At 49.9% G+C, this 21015-nt stretch overlaps 1 protein-coding gene across 3 annotated transcripts in view; it reads left to right on the forward strand.

Moving 5' to 3' along the window:
- ets1 (v-ets avian erythroblastosis virus E26 oncogene homolog 1) overlaps nt 1–21015 on the forward strand; it is a 40820-nt gene that overhangs the window by 11216 nt on the left and 8589 nt on the right. Inside the window, exons 1-5 of one of the 3 annotated variants that reach the window (XM_076993216.1) lie at nt 5464–5933; nt 17422–17541; nt 18605–18823; nt 19544–19621; nt 19983–20228. In XM_076993216.1, coding sequence (XP_076849331.1) covers nt 5873–5933; nt 17422–17541; nt 18605–18823; nt 19544–19621; nt 19983–20228 — 724 coding nt within the window. In that variant the 5' untranslated portion in view covers nt 5464–5872. Of the gene's footprint in view, nt 1–5463; nt 5934–17421; nt 17542–18604; nt 18824–19543; nt 19622–19982; nt 20229–21015 lie in introns of those variants that run through there. The other 2 variants (XM_076993217.1, XM_076993215.1) reach the window with 2 other exon arrangements.

Consider the following 21015-nt stretch of genomic DNA (forward strand, 5'->3'; position numbering starts at 1 on the left):
TGCTGTATCCCTCTCTGTATCTCAGCAAGCTGTGGATAACTTGCAGATAACATCTTTGTTCGGCCATAGTCCTGCATGGTGCCAAACTCCAACACTCACCTACACCGACCAGCTCCATCACCACACTCACCTACACCACCACACTCACCTACTCCACCACACTCACCTACACCACCACACTCACCTACACCGACCAGCTCCATCACCACACTCACCTACACCACCACACTCACCTACACCGACCAGCTTCATCACCACACTCACCTACTCCACCACACTCACCTACACCACCACACTCACCTACTCCACCACACTCACCTACTCCACCACACTCACCTACACCACCACACTCACCTACACCACCACACTCACCTACTCTACCACACTCACCTACACCACCACACTCACCTACACCACCACACTCACCTACACTGACCAGCTCCATCCCCACACTCACCTACTCCACCACACTCACCTACACCACCACACTCACCTACACCGACCAGCTCCATCACCACACTCACCTACTCCACCACACTCACCTACTCCACCACACTCACCTACACCACCACACTCACCTACACAACCACACTCACCTACTCCACCACACTCACCTACACCACCACACTCACCTACACTGACCAGCTCCATCACCACACTCACCTACTCCACCACACTCACCTACACCACCACACTCACCTACACCGACCACACTCACCTACTCCACCACACTCACCTATACCACCACACTCACCTATACCACCACACTCACCTACTCCACCACACTCACCTACACCACCACACTCACCTACACAACCACACTCACCTACTCCACCACACTCACCTATACCACCACACTCACCTACACTGACCAGCTCCATCACCACACTCACCTATACCACCACACTCACCTACACCACCACACTCACCTACACTGACCAGCTCCATCACCACACTCACCTACATCACCACTCACCTACATCACCACACTCACCTACACCACCACACTCACCTACTCCACCACACTCACCTACTCCACCACACTCACCTACATCACCACACTCACCTACACCACCACACTCACCTACACCGACCACACTCACCTACACCACCACACTCACCTACACCACCACACTCACCTACACCGACCAGCTCCATCACCACACTCACCTACACCACCACACTCACCTACACCGACCAGCTCCGTCACCACACTCACCTACACCACCACACTCACCTACTCCACCACACTCACCTACCCTGACCAGCTCAATCACCACACTCACCTACACCACCACACTCACCTACACCACCACACTCACCTACACCGACCACACTCACCTACACCACCACACTCACCTACACCGACCAGCTCCGTCACCACACTCACCTACACCACCACACTCACCTACACCGACCAGCTCCATCACCACACTCACCTATACCACCACACTCACCTACACCACCACACTCACCTACACCACCACACTCACCTACACTGACCAGCTCCATCACCACACTCACCTACACCACCACACTCACCTACACCGACCAGCTCCATCACCACACTCACCTACACAACCACACTCACCTACACCACCACACTCACCTACACCGACCAGCTCCATCACCACACTCACCTATACCACCACACTCACCTACACCACCACACTCACCTACACCACCACACTCACCTACACCGACCACACTCACCTACACCGACCACACTCACCTACACCGACCAGCTCCGTCACCACACTCACCTACACCGACCACACTCACCTACACCGACCAGCTCCATCACCACACTCACCTATACCACCACACTCACCTACACCGACCAGCTCCATCACCACACTCACCTACACCGACCAGCTCCGTCACCACACTCACCTACACCGACCACACTCACCTACACCGACCAGCTCCATCACCACACTCACCTATACCACCACACTCACCTACACCGACCAGCTCCGTCACCACACTTGCATGCAGCGGCGACCATCAGCTTCCGACTTCATATCTCCTAAGTGACAAAACCATGACAACGGCAGACGTCCAGGCCCAGCCGCAGGGATCATCTCCGCCGGTCCCGGATCTGGCCTGAACCAGCGGGAGACTGCTGGGCAGACACTGGCGCTATCAACACACGCTGGAAAGGCTAGCAGCCTGTTCTCTTCTGGGTCTGTTCCCACACAGTCGGTCCTGCCCGAGGGGGGAGAGGGGGTGCTTTTTCCATGCTGTCCATATCCCAGCAACAGCTTTGTTTTGGGGAGTCAACAGTCTTGAGAGCTGGAGAGGTAGCCCGTCTCCGAGGCTGAATGAATTTCGAATTTGTGAATCAAGCCTGGAATTCCCTCAAGTCGCCACCGAGCACATCACGGGGTTTACCGTGTTGAAACTTCTCCACAAACTAGATTGGAGTTAAAAAATCACGTGGTTGCCTGTTAATGATAGTAGTGGTGGTGGTGGTGTTGGTGATGATGTTGAATTGAAGTCCCCACTGCAACGAGTGTGGATTGCCATTTTTCCATCCTAACCAAGACTTTTCAAATTTCTCAACAGTCTATTTATTTATTTTGGCTTTGGTTTGTGTGGGAAAAGGTGTCTCTATATTACTGTCTGCAGTGCTCTGTCATTAGTGCAGACTGCATTAATCACAGCCACAGGGTCCCTCTCACAGACGCTGAGACGTCCACTCACTCAGTCAGAACCGTCACATCAAAGCAGCATGGAAAAAATGACAGACTTCAAGTTGATTCCCACCCCCTGCCACCTCCCCTCCTACCTCTATCACCTCCCTTCCTACCCCTGCCACCTCCCCTCCTACCTCTATCACCTCCCTTCCTACCCCTGCCACCTCCCCTCCTACCTCTATCACCTCCCTTCCTACCCCTGCCACCTCCCCTCCTACCTCTATCACCTCCCTTCCTACCCCTGCCACCTCCCCTCCTACCTCTATCACCTCCCTTCCTACCCCTGCCACCTCCCCTCCTACCTCTATCACCTCCCTTCCTACCCCTGCCACCTCCCCTCCTACCTCTATCACCTCCCTTCCTACCCCTGCCACCTCCCCTCCTACCTCTATCACCTCCCTTCCTACCCCTGACACCTCCCCTCCTACCTCTATCACCTCCCTTCCTACCCCTGCCACCTCCCCTCCTACCTCTATCACCTCCCTTCCTACCCCTGACACCTCCCCTCCTACCTCTATCACCTCCCTTCCTACCCCTGCCACCTCCCCTCCTACCTCTATCACCTCCCTTCCTACCCCTGACACCTCCCCTCCTACCTCTATCACCTCCCTTCCTACCCCTGACACCTCCCCTCCTACCTCTATCACCTCCCTTCCTACCCCTGCCACCTCCCCTCCTACCTCTATCACCTCCCTTCCTACCCCTGACACCTCCCCTCCTACCTCTATCACCTCCCTTCCTACCCCTGCCACCTCCCCTCCTACCTCTATCACCTCCCTTCCTACCCCTGCCACCTCCCCTCCTACCTCTATCACCTCCCTTCCTACCCCTGCCAGCTCCCTTCGTACTCCTGCCATCTCCCATAAAGAGAAAAACTCCACTCAGCAAGCCCTGCCTATGATATTAGTCAGCCACCCCATTAGACTTTAATGGCAGCCCCTGGGCATTGAGGAGCCTTGCCTTGTCCTTTTAAAGACTATACAAGGAGCTCATTAGGACCAAAACAAAGAAGTCTGGTGAGAGGAGGAGGAGGGAGAGGATGAGTGAATGAGTGAGTGACTGAATGGAGTGGGGGTAGGGGGGGGGGGGGGGGTCAGACTAAGAGACTGCCACGCCCTTTCTCTGCCCTCGTCCAGTCCGACAGAGATCTCATGAGGCCGAAACCGCGAAAGCCCCCCACGAAGATCCGGAATCCTGCCCCAATCCCTCATATCTGTCATCTGAAACACTATCCAGGAGTCCTAATGGGTGATGTGCTGAGGGGTCCCTGTTTAAAAATCCATAGCTGGTCGATACCGTCGGCCGCCCGTGCCCTCTGATCCATTTGGAAGTGGGCGGCCCTGCCCGATCTGCCTCAGAGAGAGAGGCCGGTATTGACCGGGCTAACAGGGTTAGTCTGAGTAACCCATCCGCCGGCCGGCTCTGCGCTTACTGGCCACGCCGGCACGCCGCCAAGAAAAGGCCTTTGGTTTAAACGGGAGAAGGAGTGCCTTGGTGTGTGATCCTTTTTACGTTGTTTTCCCAATGTGGATGAGAATTTCCGGAAGTCCCTCTCACAGCTGTCTGGACTGTCGGCTTCCCCTTGGGAAGCGAACCGATCGGCACCGTGACGCTTGGGATGGCAATCCGTTACCATGGCAGCTGATTAACTTAGCACGAGTACAGACGCTGGTCCTCTTCCCCCTTTTCTGTCTCCATCTCTTCATCTCCATCTCTTCATACATCAGACACGACCAATGATGGGTAGCGTCTCTGCCCAATAACCCTTACTTTGGTTTGGGTTAGTGTCTACCTGTCCACAACACCGTGTAACAAAGGCTGCATAAGTACAAACATGTAAACCGTGGACGAGTAAAAGGCAGAAATGAAGGCAGCGATGGTGAAAACCTTAGCTGAGTAAGTTTTTTTGTAAACAGCGTCAGTGGCCTGGTGCAGTCATCTAACCACATGGACAAAATAAATCCTAAAAGAAGAGCAAGACGGGGATGGTGAATTAACGGTGACGTACGCATTACCACAGCTTTAAAGGAGGCGACGTCCGAGGAGGGATAAGGTCACGGTACGAAGCTCCTCTGTTAAAGTGCTGAGGGTATTGATCCAGTTGAGGTGGACGGGAAGCTCTCAGAGGTGTTTATGAGGTTTGGGGCGGAATTACGAGAGACCTCGTTAGCCTCGTGACAGTCACACACTCGCGGCCAGACGGCCATCTCATTGAAGGTTATTACTGATGTGCTTCCAAGACTGCAAACACAGAAGTTCTGGAGTATGGGGAAGATATGAATTGTTAACATCTTATATGGCACATTTAACATAGTTTATAAATAGACTGACGGTGGAGTCAAGAGGTGAGACTTGTATGCAGTTTGGTGTAGTATACCAATATAATAACAAAAAATGATTTATGGATATGTACTGATATTACAAATTGAGCAAGCAATGTCGATTGCATCACTGTAGTTATTATTTAATTTGTCGGACCTTTTGAGATTGCTCAACGCTGTTCACCGTAAGTTCGAACACGATGTGACTTCTGTTTCTTTGTGAAATCGCCTTCTGTGCCAACATCTTCCTCCTCTCTTTGAACGAGTGCATAGCCGTGCGTAAAAGCACTCAGGAAAGTTCTCGTAACTAATAAGACACAGACCTGCGCCTAAAATAACAATCAAAACCTTTGGGGGGAGGGTGGAGGGCGCGGGGTGCAAATGTAATAGAGCTCCCCCCTGACAGTACACGAAAATGTAACAATATTCTCATGGAGGGGCAGCAGAAAGGAATGTAATTGAATTGTGCGTCGTTCTTGACGCCGCCCATTCACGGCGTCGTCTACGCGAACGACTGGAACAGCCACTTCCGCGCCGAGGCGAACAGCAACGCCCTGGCGGAGGTAGAGAGAACGAGGATTGAAAGATTGACTGAGAGAAAGGGTAAAGACAGAGGGAGAGAAAGAGAGAGAGAGAGAGAGAAGGGACGGGAGAGAGGGAGAGCGAAAGAAGTTTTGCGTTTGAGAAATAGGATATCATTGTTGGGGGGTGAAAATAAAGGAAAGGGATTTTTTGTGTATTTTCAAAACAGTTCAAAGCGGGACCTGAAGGATTGTGAATTGTAACATTTTGTTTGGAACTATAATAGCGAGAGAAACATAAAACGTTATCGAGCACTCTGAATGCAAGACCATGACGGCAGCTGTCGATATGAAGCCGACGTTAACTATAATAAAATCTGAAAAAGTGGACGGTGAGTGAAGCAAATACCTATATGATATATTTTTTATTAAATATATAGTTCGAACGGTTTGATGTTAATGGCCAAATGCATTTGTTTCGCTAGCCTCTGTGTACAATGCAATTTGTGATGACTAACTTTTACGCTGACTTGACCAGTTAGAGGTCTTTGCGTGTGGGCTGTTCGATGCGGTTAATTAAATGGGTTGATTTATCTGGGTATCTAAACCATGTTTCGGTGTGTTCATGATGACAGTTTGAGCAACGCGAAGCCCTACGTAGCAAACAACAGACACTGCTTTCTGTGAAGCGCTCCAGATGTGCCTATCAATTATTTATTGCCTTTCAGTACGCAGGATCCAACCTGACTGGAGATCTGTTGTGTAGTTGTCACAAATGTTCATTCATTGGTTGTATGTTATTTGGATAACACAGTAATTATTAGAAGTCTGTGCGTTTGCAGCGGTAGGTTGTGAAGTTGCGTGCATGGAGGGGAAACGGTTGTGCGTGGGTATCCAGGATTAATATCGATGTACAAGTGACTTACAAAAGCGCAGTACATAATATGCATGCAGATTTTACGAGTTCTAGGACTTGTCTAGTCTGTTTTTTGAAAATTTCCATCAAAGCCTGCTTCTGACATCAGTAGTAATGTCAACCATGCAGTCATGAGACTACCCACAAGGCTTTTACCCCTTAAAAGCAGATATCATTACTGCATATCTAAGTTAGCATTTCAGCAAGTGTGTGTGTGTGTGTGTGCGTGCGTGTGTGTGCGTGTGTGTGTGTGTGTGCGCGCGTGCCTCTGCCTCTCTTACCACCACCCCCACTCACTCTTTGGCCAGCACTGACAGAACTATACTTGTCATGATGTTGTTTCATACCACATCATGCCAGGGTCCCAAGGTGGTGGGTGTCTGGAGGTGTGTGTGTGTGTGTGTGTGTGTGTGCGCGCGCACGTGTGTGTGTGCGCACGTGTGTGTGTCCTGGACAGAGCAACTCATGCCGTGTGGCTTTAAACAGTCAGCATTATCATCCTCCTACTCATGGCTCCAGCAAGAGACTGTGAGAGTAGGGATGAGGTGATGAGTGTGCAGACTGGTTAATGCTTAGAAAGTGTGTGTGTGTGTGTGTGTGTGTGTGTGTGTGTGTGTGTGTGTGTGTGTGTGTGTGTGTGTGTGTGTGTGTGTGTGAAGGAGAGATAATATAGCCTCAGACCTGTTGTACATTTGTCCAGTACACTTTTAGAATCTGACCCTCTCTCTTCTCAGGGGGGGAGAACAAGTTCAGTGGCCACTGCATCATTTCCTGAGCATAAAAAGCTGACTGTTTTATTATTTCTCTCTCTCTGCCTCTCTCTTTATCTATATTTGTCTGTGTCTCTGTATTTAACACACACATACAAACGCACTCACACACACAACACAGCAGCTGTAGCTACATCATGGAAACGTGTGTCAAACTGAAAGCTGACTACTGCTTGAGGTGTGAGATATGAATCACTATATATTACAACCATGCATACAAATGCATGCAAATGAACAAGATCACAAGCATGATCCGTACCATAGCGCACGCACGCACGCACGCACGCTTTATCAGGCACAGGGAAAAACACGTCTTTGCTTTTAAGAAAAAAAAAATGCTGATAGTTGCATTGAAGTTGCCAAAACGTTGCACTGTCTTGCAAAACCATTTCACAACACAGGCTTTCTCTCGGTAGGTCATTTGAGTCGAAGACGAGACTCTCAGCATACGGCTAGAGTGAAGGAAGGAGAAGGAGACTTTTGCTTTTGTGCATTCTTGACATTTAGGAGTTCACATAGACTCCATGCACAAGAGGACAGGCAATAGGCAGGACACTTGTCTTCTGCTGTTATATTATCTTCTGGCTGGTTTTAACTCACTTTTAGACTTGTCTTAGAGTAGAAAATGCCTGTTTGAAGGATTCTTTCTTGCTGTCTTTTTTCCTCCATCTTTATTCGCTCTCTCTTTCCCTCTCTTTTCTGTTTACACAAAGGCGATGAATTGTAAACCTAAATGAACAGTCAAGAGTCAGAAAAAAGTGCTTCTGAGTTAATCTGAGATGATCTGATTTACTCTGAAGACAAATAGAGGAAGGAGAGACAATGGAGAGCTTGCGAGCACACTTGGGTCCCGTGCGTGTACACAATCGCATGCTGCTTGCTCATGCTTCTGAGAACAATACAGGGAGACGGACAGGTAGTGGCTGGGGTTGCGCCGATCTTGAGCTGATCTCGCACTGATCTCACAGTGATCTCGCGCTGATCTCGCGCTGATCTCGCTTGGATGTAGTGGTCTCGCATGGAAGCTGTTGTATCAGGCTGCGTCTCAAGCTAGGCCCTGAGACTCCCAGCAGTGAATGGGGCAAAAATTAGAGCTCACTGAATGAGGGCTGGATGTGGGGCGGAGCCAGAGGGCTGGCTCTTTCATGTCAGACCAAAGAACACTTAACATAGCCAAGTGGGTCACCAGAAACATGAGAGAAAGCCAGAGGTCACCTCCCCTCCTGCCCACGCGTTATGGACTGCAAAAAAAATGTAGCTCTTCATGAAATTGTTGCTTTCTCTCTGTCTCTGTCTGTGATTCTCTCTCTCTCCTCTCTGTCTTTCTCTCTCTGCTCTCTGTCTCTGTCTCTCTCCCTCTCTGTTGGACGCCAGGGTTCACTGAGTGACAGGAATGTGTAAAGGCTGGGTGGGCTGCCAGCTACCCTCTTTTATCTGATTAAGACACTGTGCTCGATCGTCTCAAACCACACACACCCCCCATACACCCACACACTTCACAGACATGCGTTGTCAACAATGAAGCACATTATCAGTTTTCATCAGTTACTCCATGCAGCTTTAAGACACAATAACCTAACAATAACCTCATGGCCCTAGCTAACACCAGCACTAGCGTCTACTCTGTGAACATTAATGACAGCGTACTAAATCCATCATTAAACATGTAATACATATTTTGTGGGTATGTGTTTGGGTTTTGATGTGCTAAGGCTATTTCAAGAGTTTGCAGCGTTGGGCAGAGGACAGCCTTGTGTTTTTTGTGATACATAAGAAGACTCTGAGGTTTTCCAGCAGACGTCTCTTCCCTGTCCGCTGCCCCGGTCCGCCCTGGTCCCGCCCGGCCTGCTGCGGGTCTCTCCTTGCTGGGCTGTGGGCATGGCAGCCTCCCCATCAGCTGTGCAAACACGATCCCTCTAGGGTCTGCGCTCACATGAACTGAGCTGCTGGTAAGACAAAACAAATGAGTCCTGTAGTCCTGACTCTTTCTTTTAAAAACGACTCTCTGAACGTTTAATGGCACGTTGAGATTCTTTTTTGTAAGATGTGGTGCGGAGCTGTGCGTGGGCGCACGTACGCTTTCTGACACCTACTTTATTGTGCCCACATCGTTGGCAATAGGGAGGTTCTGTTCTACAATAGACGGATTGGTAAAATGACCTGTGAAGCACTGTCATGAAAAGTTGAGCCGTGGTCAAACTCGAAACTTGCTTGTCGGGTGCGTGCACTGGTGTAATGAGTCCCCCGTGGTAGAATGTGCGCTGGCTAAATGACTCCTCTTTTCAAAATTCCTTTCCTGTGACCAAACATATTTGTTCTTCCCTTTAATGTGTAGTCATCAAAAAAGGGGGGAGAGGGCATGGGCATTTACCTTAGAAACAACCCTGCACTAAATAGTAAGCACATGTGGGAGAGGTATTCTGAGAAACTTTAACAATAATGAATGTATAAGAAGTTGCTGACCTGTTAACTTCAGGCATCAGCAGGAACAGAACGCGTTCAGATGCGCTTGTAACATTCGTGGCAAAGTATTTTTTGTTTATTTTTTGCTGTTTTGTTAAACCGTGCTGTCTTCTCAGCAGCCTGTGTGTCTCCAGACCACCACGCAAAGTCCAAAACAAAAATGAAACAAGCAGCGTGTCTCCGAGTGGGGAAGGACCATCGAGCTGTGGGTTTTTTTTTTTGTCTTTTCTCTCACTTTTTATAGCATCTCATTCCTGCCCACTCCCTCCATGCCCCCCCTTCCCCCGCCCTCATCTTTTTTTTCCTTCCCTTGTTCTCTCTCTCCTCCCTCCTGTGGTCCACATGCGCCCTCTCCCCTTTCTTCTTTTCCTCCGACTCCCCGGTTCCTCATGTGGTGTCTGTCTGCTGCTACGTCGTCTCATCCCAGCCGCTCCTAATAGGCTAATTACTGAGTCACAGCTCTGACGGGCACCCTCCAGCCGCCCCGATCTCCTGGCTAGCTCCACCCACCCTCAGAGCCCTGCTGGTGGGCTCTGGAGAGCCTCCTGGGTGGTAGACGGGTCTGGAAGTTGAGGAGGCGAGCCCCGGTCGGTGCCTCTGGTGCTTCGCTCCTGTTTCATCGGAGTCTCCCCAGTAACGTAAGCGTTGGGAGTTTGTTGACATGACGGGGAGGGCAGTTCCAGGCTCTGCTTTGGAGATCAGAGGCACGTCCATAGGGCCTGTCTGTGCTCCGCTCCGTAGGGTGGGTACAGGCTCCGGGCCCCAGACCTCACTTCAGCTCCCCTCGTCCTTCAACCACCTGTTTTTGGACTCAGGGGTTCCAAGCTGCTTTTGTAATTACGAGTTTTGCATGAAGCCCTCGCCAAGAGGAGGCCTCTCTCAGCTCGCGCATGTGAGCGTATCGCGTTCCCCAGTACCAGAGTCGTGCGCCTCCTCCCAGGCAGCCGGTGGTGCCGCTCCCCGCCCTCCGCGGCCCGGTGTAGCCTCCCGTAGCACCGTCGGGGAGGCCACTCCCTCTAACATCAGATCTAGTCTGACTGCTAGCAGCTTGCTTTATTAGCATAGGCCAATCAAGAGCTTTGAAATTTGCATTTTAACATTTGCACTTGTTATTTCAAATTCTAGAAAACTACGAAACCGGAAGCAGTGAAGACGGCAGAGACGTAGTGAACTCACGGGTGTCTTTTACTTTGGTACATTCTGCTCTAGGCACACAGGCTAGACTGATGACGACGCCCTAAATGGTTTGCTGTTGGGTGTCACTTTGATGAAACCAAGAGCGGCACTGATGCATCTCCAGTACGCCGACTGTCATCTAAGATCTCTCATATCTCCTGCCTGTAACTCCAGGCTTCTCTTTTCAGCCAGTGACATTCAGAGCTGATGCTTGTGGTCTTTTTATCCTTCGTGTAGAAAATTTGCTAATTGGATTTTCTTCAACTCTGAACATGGAACTCTTGCATTTCAGGGCTCAACTTAAGAACGCACGCGAACGTCCCAACAGCCTCCACGTTAGCGATTGTAAAACGCGGCAGGAATGTGTGGCACGCTACATGAAAACAGTGTGGTCTGCAGGGAATTCGTTTGGCGAGGCGCATCTGTGGGGCCCCGGACGGCCTCCCAGTACACAGAAACCATTAGCCGCGCCACCACTAATTGCACACAGCCCTTTCCCCTTCCTCGCCCTCCAGTGGTGCTAAGGCCAGCTTGGCTATCATTGTAACCTGAACCCAACCCAACATGTACATCTGACCGGTTACTTGGTCTTCAGTCCCCCCAGGGTCAGGTGCTCTTGAGGCGTTTTGCTGGGAGGGGGGCGGGTCTTGGTGCTCGGAGGTGGGACATGGGAGGATGTTCAGCTCACGTTTTGTCATTTGGGTCTGGATGGTGCATGCAAGGCGCTTCGGTTCTCGGCATCACACTCAATGCTGCTCCGCGTCTCTGCATCACACACACACACGCGCGCGCGCACACACACACACACACACACACACACACACACACACACACACACACCTAGTCGTTCTCAGCATCACGCACATGAACACTTGCCCCAGTGTTCCAGCAGATGCATCTGCAGAGTGCAGTGCAAACCCTGCTGGTGCAACGTGTTCTCTTCAGCACACCTGCTGGTGCACCTCAGCCCCTGAGACGGCTCTTAATGCATGCGGGACTACAAGTGTAGATAAAAGCTCCTGATATCTCACTAACCTGCAGCCCAAGCATCTTTTGCATGCTGGTACTTTTTTGAAAGGGACGACAAATTTTTCATACCCTCTGATTTGAGAATAAATGTGATAATTTTGTGAACCCCCTGGATGATTCCTGGATGATAGTGTTCGTGACTGTGTGTGTGTGTGTGTGTGTGTGTATGGGTATCCAGCGTCTGGGCTTCTAAGAATAGCAGCAGTGTTTTGGAGTGGGGAGATCCCCCTGCCCGAGGTCCCAGCCGGCTGGCCCGGCTTTGCACTGCTTCCGCGACCCGCTGCTATTCCTGTCCTGGCCCGGCCCGGTCGGCACTCCCATTCACATGGAAATCCAAACAGTGGGCAGAACAAGCGACTCTCTCACCCGGGGGGCCCCACCCCTGCCCTCTGTCCCCCCCCCGGCTGGGTCGGCTGGGTGAATGACTCCTTCATCCCCGACCGATTTTACAGCCTCCGTCTACCGTGCACACAGAGAAAGTGGGAGATAAAGATCTGTCCCCAAGTGCCTGCGGCTGATAGCATTCGCACGGCCAGGTGTCCCTGTGGGTGGGGGCGGGGTCGTGGTGGGGGCGGGGTTCTGCTCTCGGACCCCTGCAGAGACTCTTAAAGGTGAGGAGCGGCGAGGTTTCCTGCTGGGAGAAAGGCTGGCTATGCTAGCATCTCACGCTCTTTCTTTTTCTCTCTGCCTGGGTGTGAAACCTCAGTGTCTTGTCTCTCCAGCGCTCGGGAGCGCTTGTCTCTCCAGCGCTGTGTTCCCACACAACCCCGCAAACGCAGTGTGGGACGGCGAGACAGAGCTGCATTGTGGAGGCAAGATATGCTAATCTGACATATACACTCAAATAAATGAGACACAACTGAGGCATTCATTGGCTTAAATATCTTCCAGAGTTTTGAAAGACCCACATGAGCTAGTGGGGTTTTTTATTACACTCCTACCCGTTTTCACGCACGCAACACGAGGACACACACAGTCACACATACACAAACGCACGCAAACACACTTAGAGCCGAGGCCTGGGTCTATTTATAAGACCAGTCATCCAGTACCCTCTTTAGTTCTGTAGAGGTCTGACTGCTCAGTGTTACCGGACCTCTGAATCAATTGCATGGAGTTCTTTATGAATGAGTGCTCTCAGATCAAAGGGTGGGGTCTTGGTCGCCGTGCCAACGGTGATGTCATCCCTCTGAAGAGCTCCATTCATGCATACTGTCTTGTGATGGACTCGCGTTGCAGATGGGTGAATCACTCGCCCCTCCACGCCCCACAGCCCCAAGCCAGCGCACACGTCCCGCCACCATAATCTCAATTTCACGGCCCCTGGCCTTGGCACAGAGCCTGCTAATTTGGTCCACGTGGCCGTGCATTCATGACTAGGGTTGCAGCGGTAACCGGTTTCACGGTATACCACGGTATTAAAATGCACGGTTATCATACCGTGTGCGTTTGCTTATTACCGGTAAAAAGCAAGCCAGCGGAGAAACTGACCCGCGCATGCGCAACTCCGCTCCGGTTCAGCTACTAAGCACACAGCAGTGAGAATGGCAGAAAGTGCATTAGACTTAACAAATTTTTTAACAAAAAAAAAGCTTAACTAAAATCAGCGGCGAAAATGACGTAATCGCGGTGGCTCCGCCGGTGAGCGCGGGTCTCGCGCGCTGTCGATTCGCGAGGTCGTGCACGTCTCGAATTTTGTAACTTTGCGCGCGTCGCGCCTCAGCGCAATGAACAAAGTCATGTTTGCAGGGTTCATACACCTTTATAAGGTGGAATTAAAGCACTTGTACGTAACTTTAAAGGTCCGTTTCAATATTTCCCAGCACCTTAAACTTAATTAAGTTAAATATTTATACATATACTCAAAATAATTCGCTTTTTATTAAATTATTTAATGGTTGTTTATTTTCAAAACGCCCAGTCTTAACGTCTTCACGTTCTCTCGTGTTTCGTCCTGGAATTACAAGAGGCTCGTATTTGTTAACGTAATACAAAAGAACTGTGCCGAGTCGCGCGCTACGGTCACTAGTGAAAGTGTAAATCCATAGATTTTTAAGGTCCTTGCTTTCACTGGATGTGAAAGATGCCATTAATTTACATGCGTTCATTTTCAAAATTTTACGTGCCTGTTTTTCATATGTTAAAACCAGACTCGGTGTGAAAGCCTTAAAATAGAAATCTCTATTGTGAGGGTCATGTCAGAAATAAATCCTCTCTTTCTGCAGTATCTGGTTATATTCTAACTTGGCAGTACAACGGACGTTTACAACAGTTGTTGATCAGACACTGACCCAGGTTGAGTTTATCAGATATTAAATAATTTAAACTTAAATAATTGTACTGAAATCCATGATTTAGGTTTATCTAATTTTGCAGTATTTATTTAAACATGTGTACAGCTTGTTTTTTTAAATGAGACATTTTGTATACAATAGTTCCAGGTTTCTACAATAAATAGTTAATTGAACAAAAAAAACTTGTAATTTCTTTAAGGGTCAGTGTATCTTTTAATAATATACAAACTAACTGTGATACCGTGATAACCGTGATACCGCGGTATTTTCTGAGACGGTTATCATACCGTGAAAATCTCATACCGTTGCAACCCTATTCATGACACACACACACACACACACACACACACACACACACACACACACACACACACATACTCTAGGTGCATTGTCACACAAAGACAAAGATGCCATAAACCTTTAAAATAAGCATGAGCAAGGGACCCCATTCGAACAGCACATCAGCTTTTACAGTACACAAGGCTTGGTTGTACCGTCATGTTTGGAATCACGATCGCAGCAGTGATGTCCCTGCTGGGAGTGTGTTTTCATGTGTGTTTTCATCCAGATGTGCGCTGTTACGGGGGAGCAGGACCCGTTCGCAGCCTGTTCCGCCTCTGCTCTGCCATACGATAGCTTGGGTCAGTCTGATGACACTTCATGAATGTTAGACATCAAAGCTCTGGAACTTGTCCATCCGTGCTGTCCATCACGGTGATGAATGGGCTACACCGCCGACCCGGCCGAGACCCGGCCTGACGGGTGACTTGATGGGATGGCGGAAAAGGTTGGAGAATATGGAAATGGCATAGAATAGGCGTGGAGCTGAGATAAGTCTACGTCTGAGCTGAGATGAGTCTACATCTGAGCTGAGATGAGTCTACATCTGAGCTGCGCGTTGACTCTTCTGACACTTTCGGGTGGGGGGGGGGGGGGGGGTGGCGGCTGTCATTTCTGCAGGTCTTTAGGGCCATGAGAGGTTCTCAAAGCAGCCTCAGCTACAGAGAGAAAGAGAAAGGGAGTGAGACAGACGGAGGTGGAGTTCAAACTCACCCACCTCCAATAAAAGGGTGGGCACTTCCCTGGCCAGCCCCCATGCCAGGCAGCTGTCAGTCATGTAAAAGTGGCCATGCCCACTTCATGCCCACTTCATGCCTGCTGGCGTTTGAACAGCAGTGAACGCCGCTGGACATACTGCTGCATCCTGCTAACCCTGCGTGAAGCCCACGGTGGAGCCCAGTGTTTATCTTCACCCCGAAACATCAGTGTTTATCTTCACCCCGAAACACCAGTGTTTATCTTTACCCCGAAACACCAGTGTTTATCTTCACCCCGAAACACCAGTGTTTATCTTCACCCCGAAACACCAGTGTTTATCTTCACCCCGAAACATCAGTGTTTATCTTCACCCCGAAACATCAGTGTTTATCTTCACCCCGAAACACCAGTGTTTATCTTTACCCCGAAACACCAGTGTTTATCTTCACCCCGAAACACCAGTGTTTATCTTCACCCCGAAACACCAGTGTTTATCTTCACCCCGAAACACCAGTGTTTATCTTCACCCCGAAACATCAGTGTTTATCTTCACCCCGAAACATCAGTGTTTATCTTCACCCCGAAACATCAGTGTTTATCTTCACCCCGAAACATGGCCTGCTGACGGAGGAGAACTATGCATGTGTGTGTGTTTGTGTTTACACACATATATAAGCTAAAGATGCGAGAGGAGAAACGGAGCCATGGTCAGTAAACACGTGCGTCTCCTGCAAACAAGCGTGGTGTGGATCTCACAAGAGGCTGGCCGGCCTACGCTGGCTTCAGCTAATGAGAGAAAGGGTCTCCTTCCCAACACGTGTGAATGGCCTGGTGCAGAGACGTTTGAACAGCTTCCCTAATGCTCAATTAAGGGCTGGGGGGGGGTTCATCTCGATGGAGTCACACACAGGCGCCAAATCGCTGGTGTGTGTCCATTTAGACACACTGTTTAGTGTAATGCTGTCAGAGGAGGAGCCTGCTGTTCTTAGAGGGAGGGAGAGAGAGAGCGCAATTGGGATGGGGCTAGAGAGGGAGAATGAAAGATAGAGGGAAATGGAAGGAGGGAGAGATGGTTGAGGGGGGAGAGATGGGCAGAGGGGGAAAGACAAGAAGAGATGTAGGAAGAGGGAGAGATGTAGGGAGATGGAGAGATGGAGAGAGGCATATTGAGATACCAGAGCATCTAGGTGTTCATTAGACGTTGGAGGTACAGCAAAAAAGTATACTATGCACACACACACACACCACACACACACACACACACACACACACACACACACACACACACACACACACACACACACACACACAAGCACGAGTGCACACATACAGTCTTGACATCTGCTCTCACATTAGCCTGTTGATTGATTGTGGAAGTCTGATGTCACATCTCCTTCGCTGGTGCTGTGAGTCACACACCATGCGTGAAGGTCTGGGTTCTGCTACCTCACGGTCCGGTGCGTCGCTGCACTCACCCAAGTCTCGTTGCAGCAGGCGGTGACATTTCCTTGGGCCTGGAGGGGGTTCCCCAGGTCCCCTCCTCGCTCGTCCTCTGGCAGTTCTGATTGGATCAGGGCTAGTCATCGGATTCTGTTTAACTCATCAAAGGAGCCTCTGTGTCCCGCTGGGGCCCCGCGGGCTGTGAAGGCGGTTCCACCCGACACTGCTGTGACTGTTCTGGCCTGACATCACTGCCCCGCAGCCACGACCTCTCACCCCTGCCGACAGGCCCCCCGGTGACAGAAGCCCATCTGTATGCTGTTTGGGGGCAGCCTGGGGTTATTGCTAGGCACCGGCGCTTGACCCGATGTGCTGTAGGGTTTTAAGGGTCCACGCGAAGCCGACATGGCTGAGGAAGTCCAGAGTTTAATGTTGAAACTGGTGCGGCCCTGAAACGTGTGCACACCTGAGCTGAAACTGAATGGCCTCGACAGCAGCTGCTGTTCACACTGCAGGACTTCTAGGCTGGTCCCAGATCAGCTGAGTTGGATGTTTATGCAGTGTACTTCCTGTCGTGGTGTCATGTCAGACCCTGTCACCGTCAGCAAACCAGTGACTGGTGATCTGTCAATGATAAATCTGAACTCTTTGAACTGTGAAGTCAAAATTTAATTTAACCCGAATCCTCTGTGTGTGTGTGTGTGTGTGTGTGTGTGTGTGTGTGTGTGTGTGTGTGTGTGTGTGTCCGTAACAGATCTGGAATGCGGGGACGTCCCTCTGCTGACTCCAGGGAGCAAAGAGATGATGTCACAGGCCCTGAAGGCCACATTCAGTGGCTTCACCAAGGAACAGCAGAGACTTGGCATCCCCAAAGGTACAGCTCCGCCCCTTGCCCCGCCCCTGCCACCATATCCCCTCCCTATGCTGCACACACACATCCCCAATAATCGTATTACTCTCTATTTCGTTTCTCTCGAGCAAATATCACGGCTGTGTTTTTAGTCCTTTTGGGATTCTCGTCCTCACGCCTCCTCTGTCCTGACAAGAGATGCTTTGACCAGTTTTCAATGGTGTGGGACACACTGTCCTCAGCTTCTCTGTTAATTATTAGATTAGAGTGCTTGGGTCAGTCACATGATGCTCGGCCAATCCCCGTGAGCGTCAGCAGTGGAGTCCTAGCTCCAAATGAGATTGTTTTTGCACAAGCGAACAGACAGCAAAACAACAACAATAAAAACAACCTGTAAGGATCTCCATGTTTTCATCCTGCTAAACTCCTGTCACACCTGATCTGAAAGTAAAGGTCCTTGGGAACTAGATTAGAAACCTCAGGATTAGTGGATACCTGGCAACACAGACCGCCAACATGCGGGAGAGATGTGTGCCGAGTTGAGTGCAGGCGGCTGAGGAGCCACGTTGTTGTGGATTACTCAAAGCAGATCGCCTATAAGGAGATCTCGCCTGACAGGCACATGGTAGAGAGAGAGAGTGTGTGTGTGTGTGTGTGTGTGTGTGTGTGTGTGTGTGTGTGTGTCCAAGAGTGGCTTCACTGACTGTCTCCCGGGAGACTCAGTCTGTGTCGGGTCTTCTCTGTCTGTGTGGAAATTAAAATAATAATAATAATAATAATAATATATATATAATAATAATAATATATATATATATATATGCTCCCTCTCTCCTTCTCTCTGTCGTTCCTACACCTTTTTGTCTTCTTTGTGCTGCTCAGTCATGGAGGGCAGGTGTGTGATGGGCTTTTTTATTCATGGGGAAACGCTGAATGCTGCTTACAAGCTGAAATGGCAGTTTTCAAATCTTTGAATTGGACAGTTTGTGCCCTAGTGCAAAAGCCGTATTGTGGTCTAATTGTATTGTTAGCCCCGCCTCTGCCACAAACCACACCCACCCACCCCACCTTCCTCTGCTCCACCCCTCAGACCCCAGGCAGTGGACCGAGGGCCACGTGCGGGAGTGGCTGACGTGGACGGTGAATGAGTTCAGCCTGAAGAACGTGGACTTCCATAAGTTCTGCATGAGCGGGGCCAGCCTGTGTGCTCTGGGCAAGGAGTGCTTCCTGGACCTGGCTCCGGACTTCGTCGGCGACATTCTCTGGGAGCACCTGGAGATGCTGCAGAAAGGTGATTGGCTGCAGAAAGGTGATTGGCGCATTGGTGGCATTTCATCGTCCCTTCTTCAGGAAGTCATTGCACAGCCCAGAGTTGAACGTTTAAGAATGTTTAAGGTTATGTGAATGTCTCAGGCATAACTCTGGAGAAATATTTATAACATGCATAACCTGCTCATAAACTGAATATGCATCTTTGAAAGACATATCTGGCATATCTCAGGTACTGAACATTGCTTGAGGTTGTCTATGTAAGCATTCGTAAGTGTTTAATCCCAGCTTATGAATGTCTTATGGGGGTTTTATGGAGTCCTTAAGTAAACTCAGTACCTTCCAGATGTTCCATTCAGATACACATGCATAGTTTGAAGGTTTACTGGACTATGTCCAAGTGTCAAGCAAATCAGCAGATGCGATTCAGCAGTCTTCACTTCAGCAAAGCTAACGCATGCTATCAGATCTGCAAATGACATGCACAAAAGTCCCAGTGAGCACAGTGAGTTTGGAGATCTGAGGTCCTGTGTCACCTTTCACCTCTATACGTCTGAGCCACACTGTACCACATACACTGCCTGCTTAATTTTCAGTTTGTAGAGGAACAGTTTGTGATAAATAGACACTAAATAAATATAGAGCGTGAATACTTTCTAACCAGAAAAAAAAAGTTTTCATAATCTAATCTCAGATTATGATCATTTGATATTGAAGGTCAACTGTTCTCAGTCGTGCGACGTTTTCTTCTCGTTTGCAGAAGACACAAAGCATCTCCCCATCAACGGCCTAACCTCCAGTTTCCAGGAATCGCGCTATACCTCAGACTACTTTGTCAGTGAGTACCCAACGCCCCTGTCTGTCAACCTGCTTCCATTATAACACACACACACACACACACACACACACACACACACTCAGACATGCACACATGCACGCACAAACTCTCACTTTCACAGTCACCACAGAGACTGTAATATGACACGCCATTGATTTGTCTGAGGAAAGTGTTAGTGGATCTGAAAGAGCCGGATTTGAAGGGCAGTGAGTCTGCAGTGTGATGGGCTGCTTGTGCAGGTGTATGTGATTATACGGTAAAGCAATCAGTCATTCCATTAAAAGGCCTCTGAAACACACACACACACACACACACACCCAACCCACTTCCTCCACCTCTTCTTTTCTTTGCCTCTCTCTAGGTTATGGGATTGAGCATGCCCAGTGCGTGCCTCCTTCAGAGTACACAGAGCCGGGTTTCATCACAGAATCCTACCAGACCCTTCACCCAATCAGCTCAGAGGACCTGCTGTCACTCAAATATGAGAACGAATATGCCAACGTTATACTGCGGGATACGCCCCTTAACCCCCTGCAAGGGGAATACTTCTCGGTGAAACAGGAAGTCGTGTCACCCGACAACATGTGTGTGGGTCGCATCAGCAGAGGTGAGGCTCAGGAATGAGGTGTAGGTGTAGGTGGTGTAGGTGGGTGTGTATGAGGATGCGTGGGTGGAGATTTGGCGTGTGTGTGTGGTTAGTTTGGTGTTCAAGGCATTGAAGTATATAGTTGCTATATAGTGTAAGTAGACACACAGACACACACACATAAGCTACACGTGTATGGGTTTAGGGTTGGCACTACTGAGTAAAGAATCTGTCACCTAACCCTCTGAGATAAAAAATGTAGACTGCGTGTTCAGCTCGACGCCCACGTAAATGTCAGGGGTCTGCTTTTGAGTATGCATTTGTATGTCTACATGTTCGCTGTGTGTGTGTGTGTGTGTGTGTGTGTCACGCTACTTTATGTCTGTACGAGCTTGTGTAAAGTAAAAAAAAAAAATCGTCACGTAAGGAAAAAAGCACGAGAGAGAAAGCGGTTTGCATCGTAGGGGCCGTGTGCAAAGCCGCAGAGAGCAGCCGGCCTGCAGCCCCGCGTGTCTCACGAGTCGCTGTAATGGGGACAGGCGCCTCGTCTTCTCATTACGTGCCAGAGGTGTCAAGAGTGCTGCATGTTTTTCTCTTGAAGTGATCACCGTGAGCACACACCCGCCCACTCTCCAGGCCCCGCCCCATGCCTCCCGGCTCCTCCCCTAGAGGAGAACTGATGGCCTCCTTGTAGCAGCTCTTGGCCTGAGCCTGGGGTCCCCAGCCAGACACCTGCAGGACCGCGTGATCTTGCAGGGCGGGGGAAGGTCTGTGTGCTTGCCCGCTAGGTACAGCCAGGCCTCAGGTG

Source organism: Brachyhypopomus gauderio, unplaced genomic scaffold (assembly GCF_052324685.1).
Source record: "Brachyhypopomus gauderio isolate BG-103 unplaced genomic scaffold, BGAUD_0.2 sc106, whole genome shotgun sequence".
In the NCBI taxonomy this organism is placed as follows: domain Eukaryota; kingdom Metazoa; phylum Chordata; class Actinopteri; order Gymnotiformes; family Hypopomidae; genus Brachyhypopomus; species Brachyhypopomus gauderio.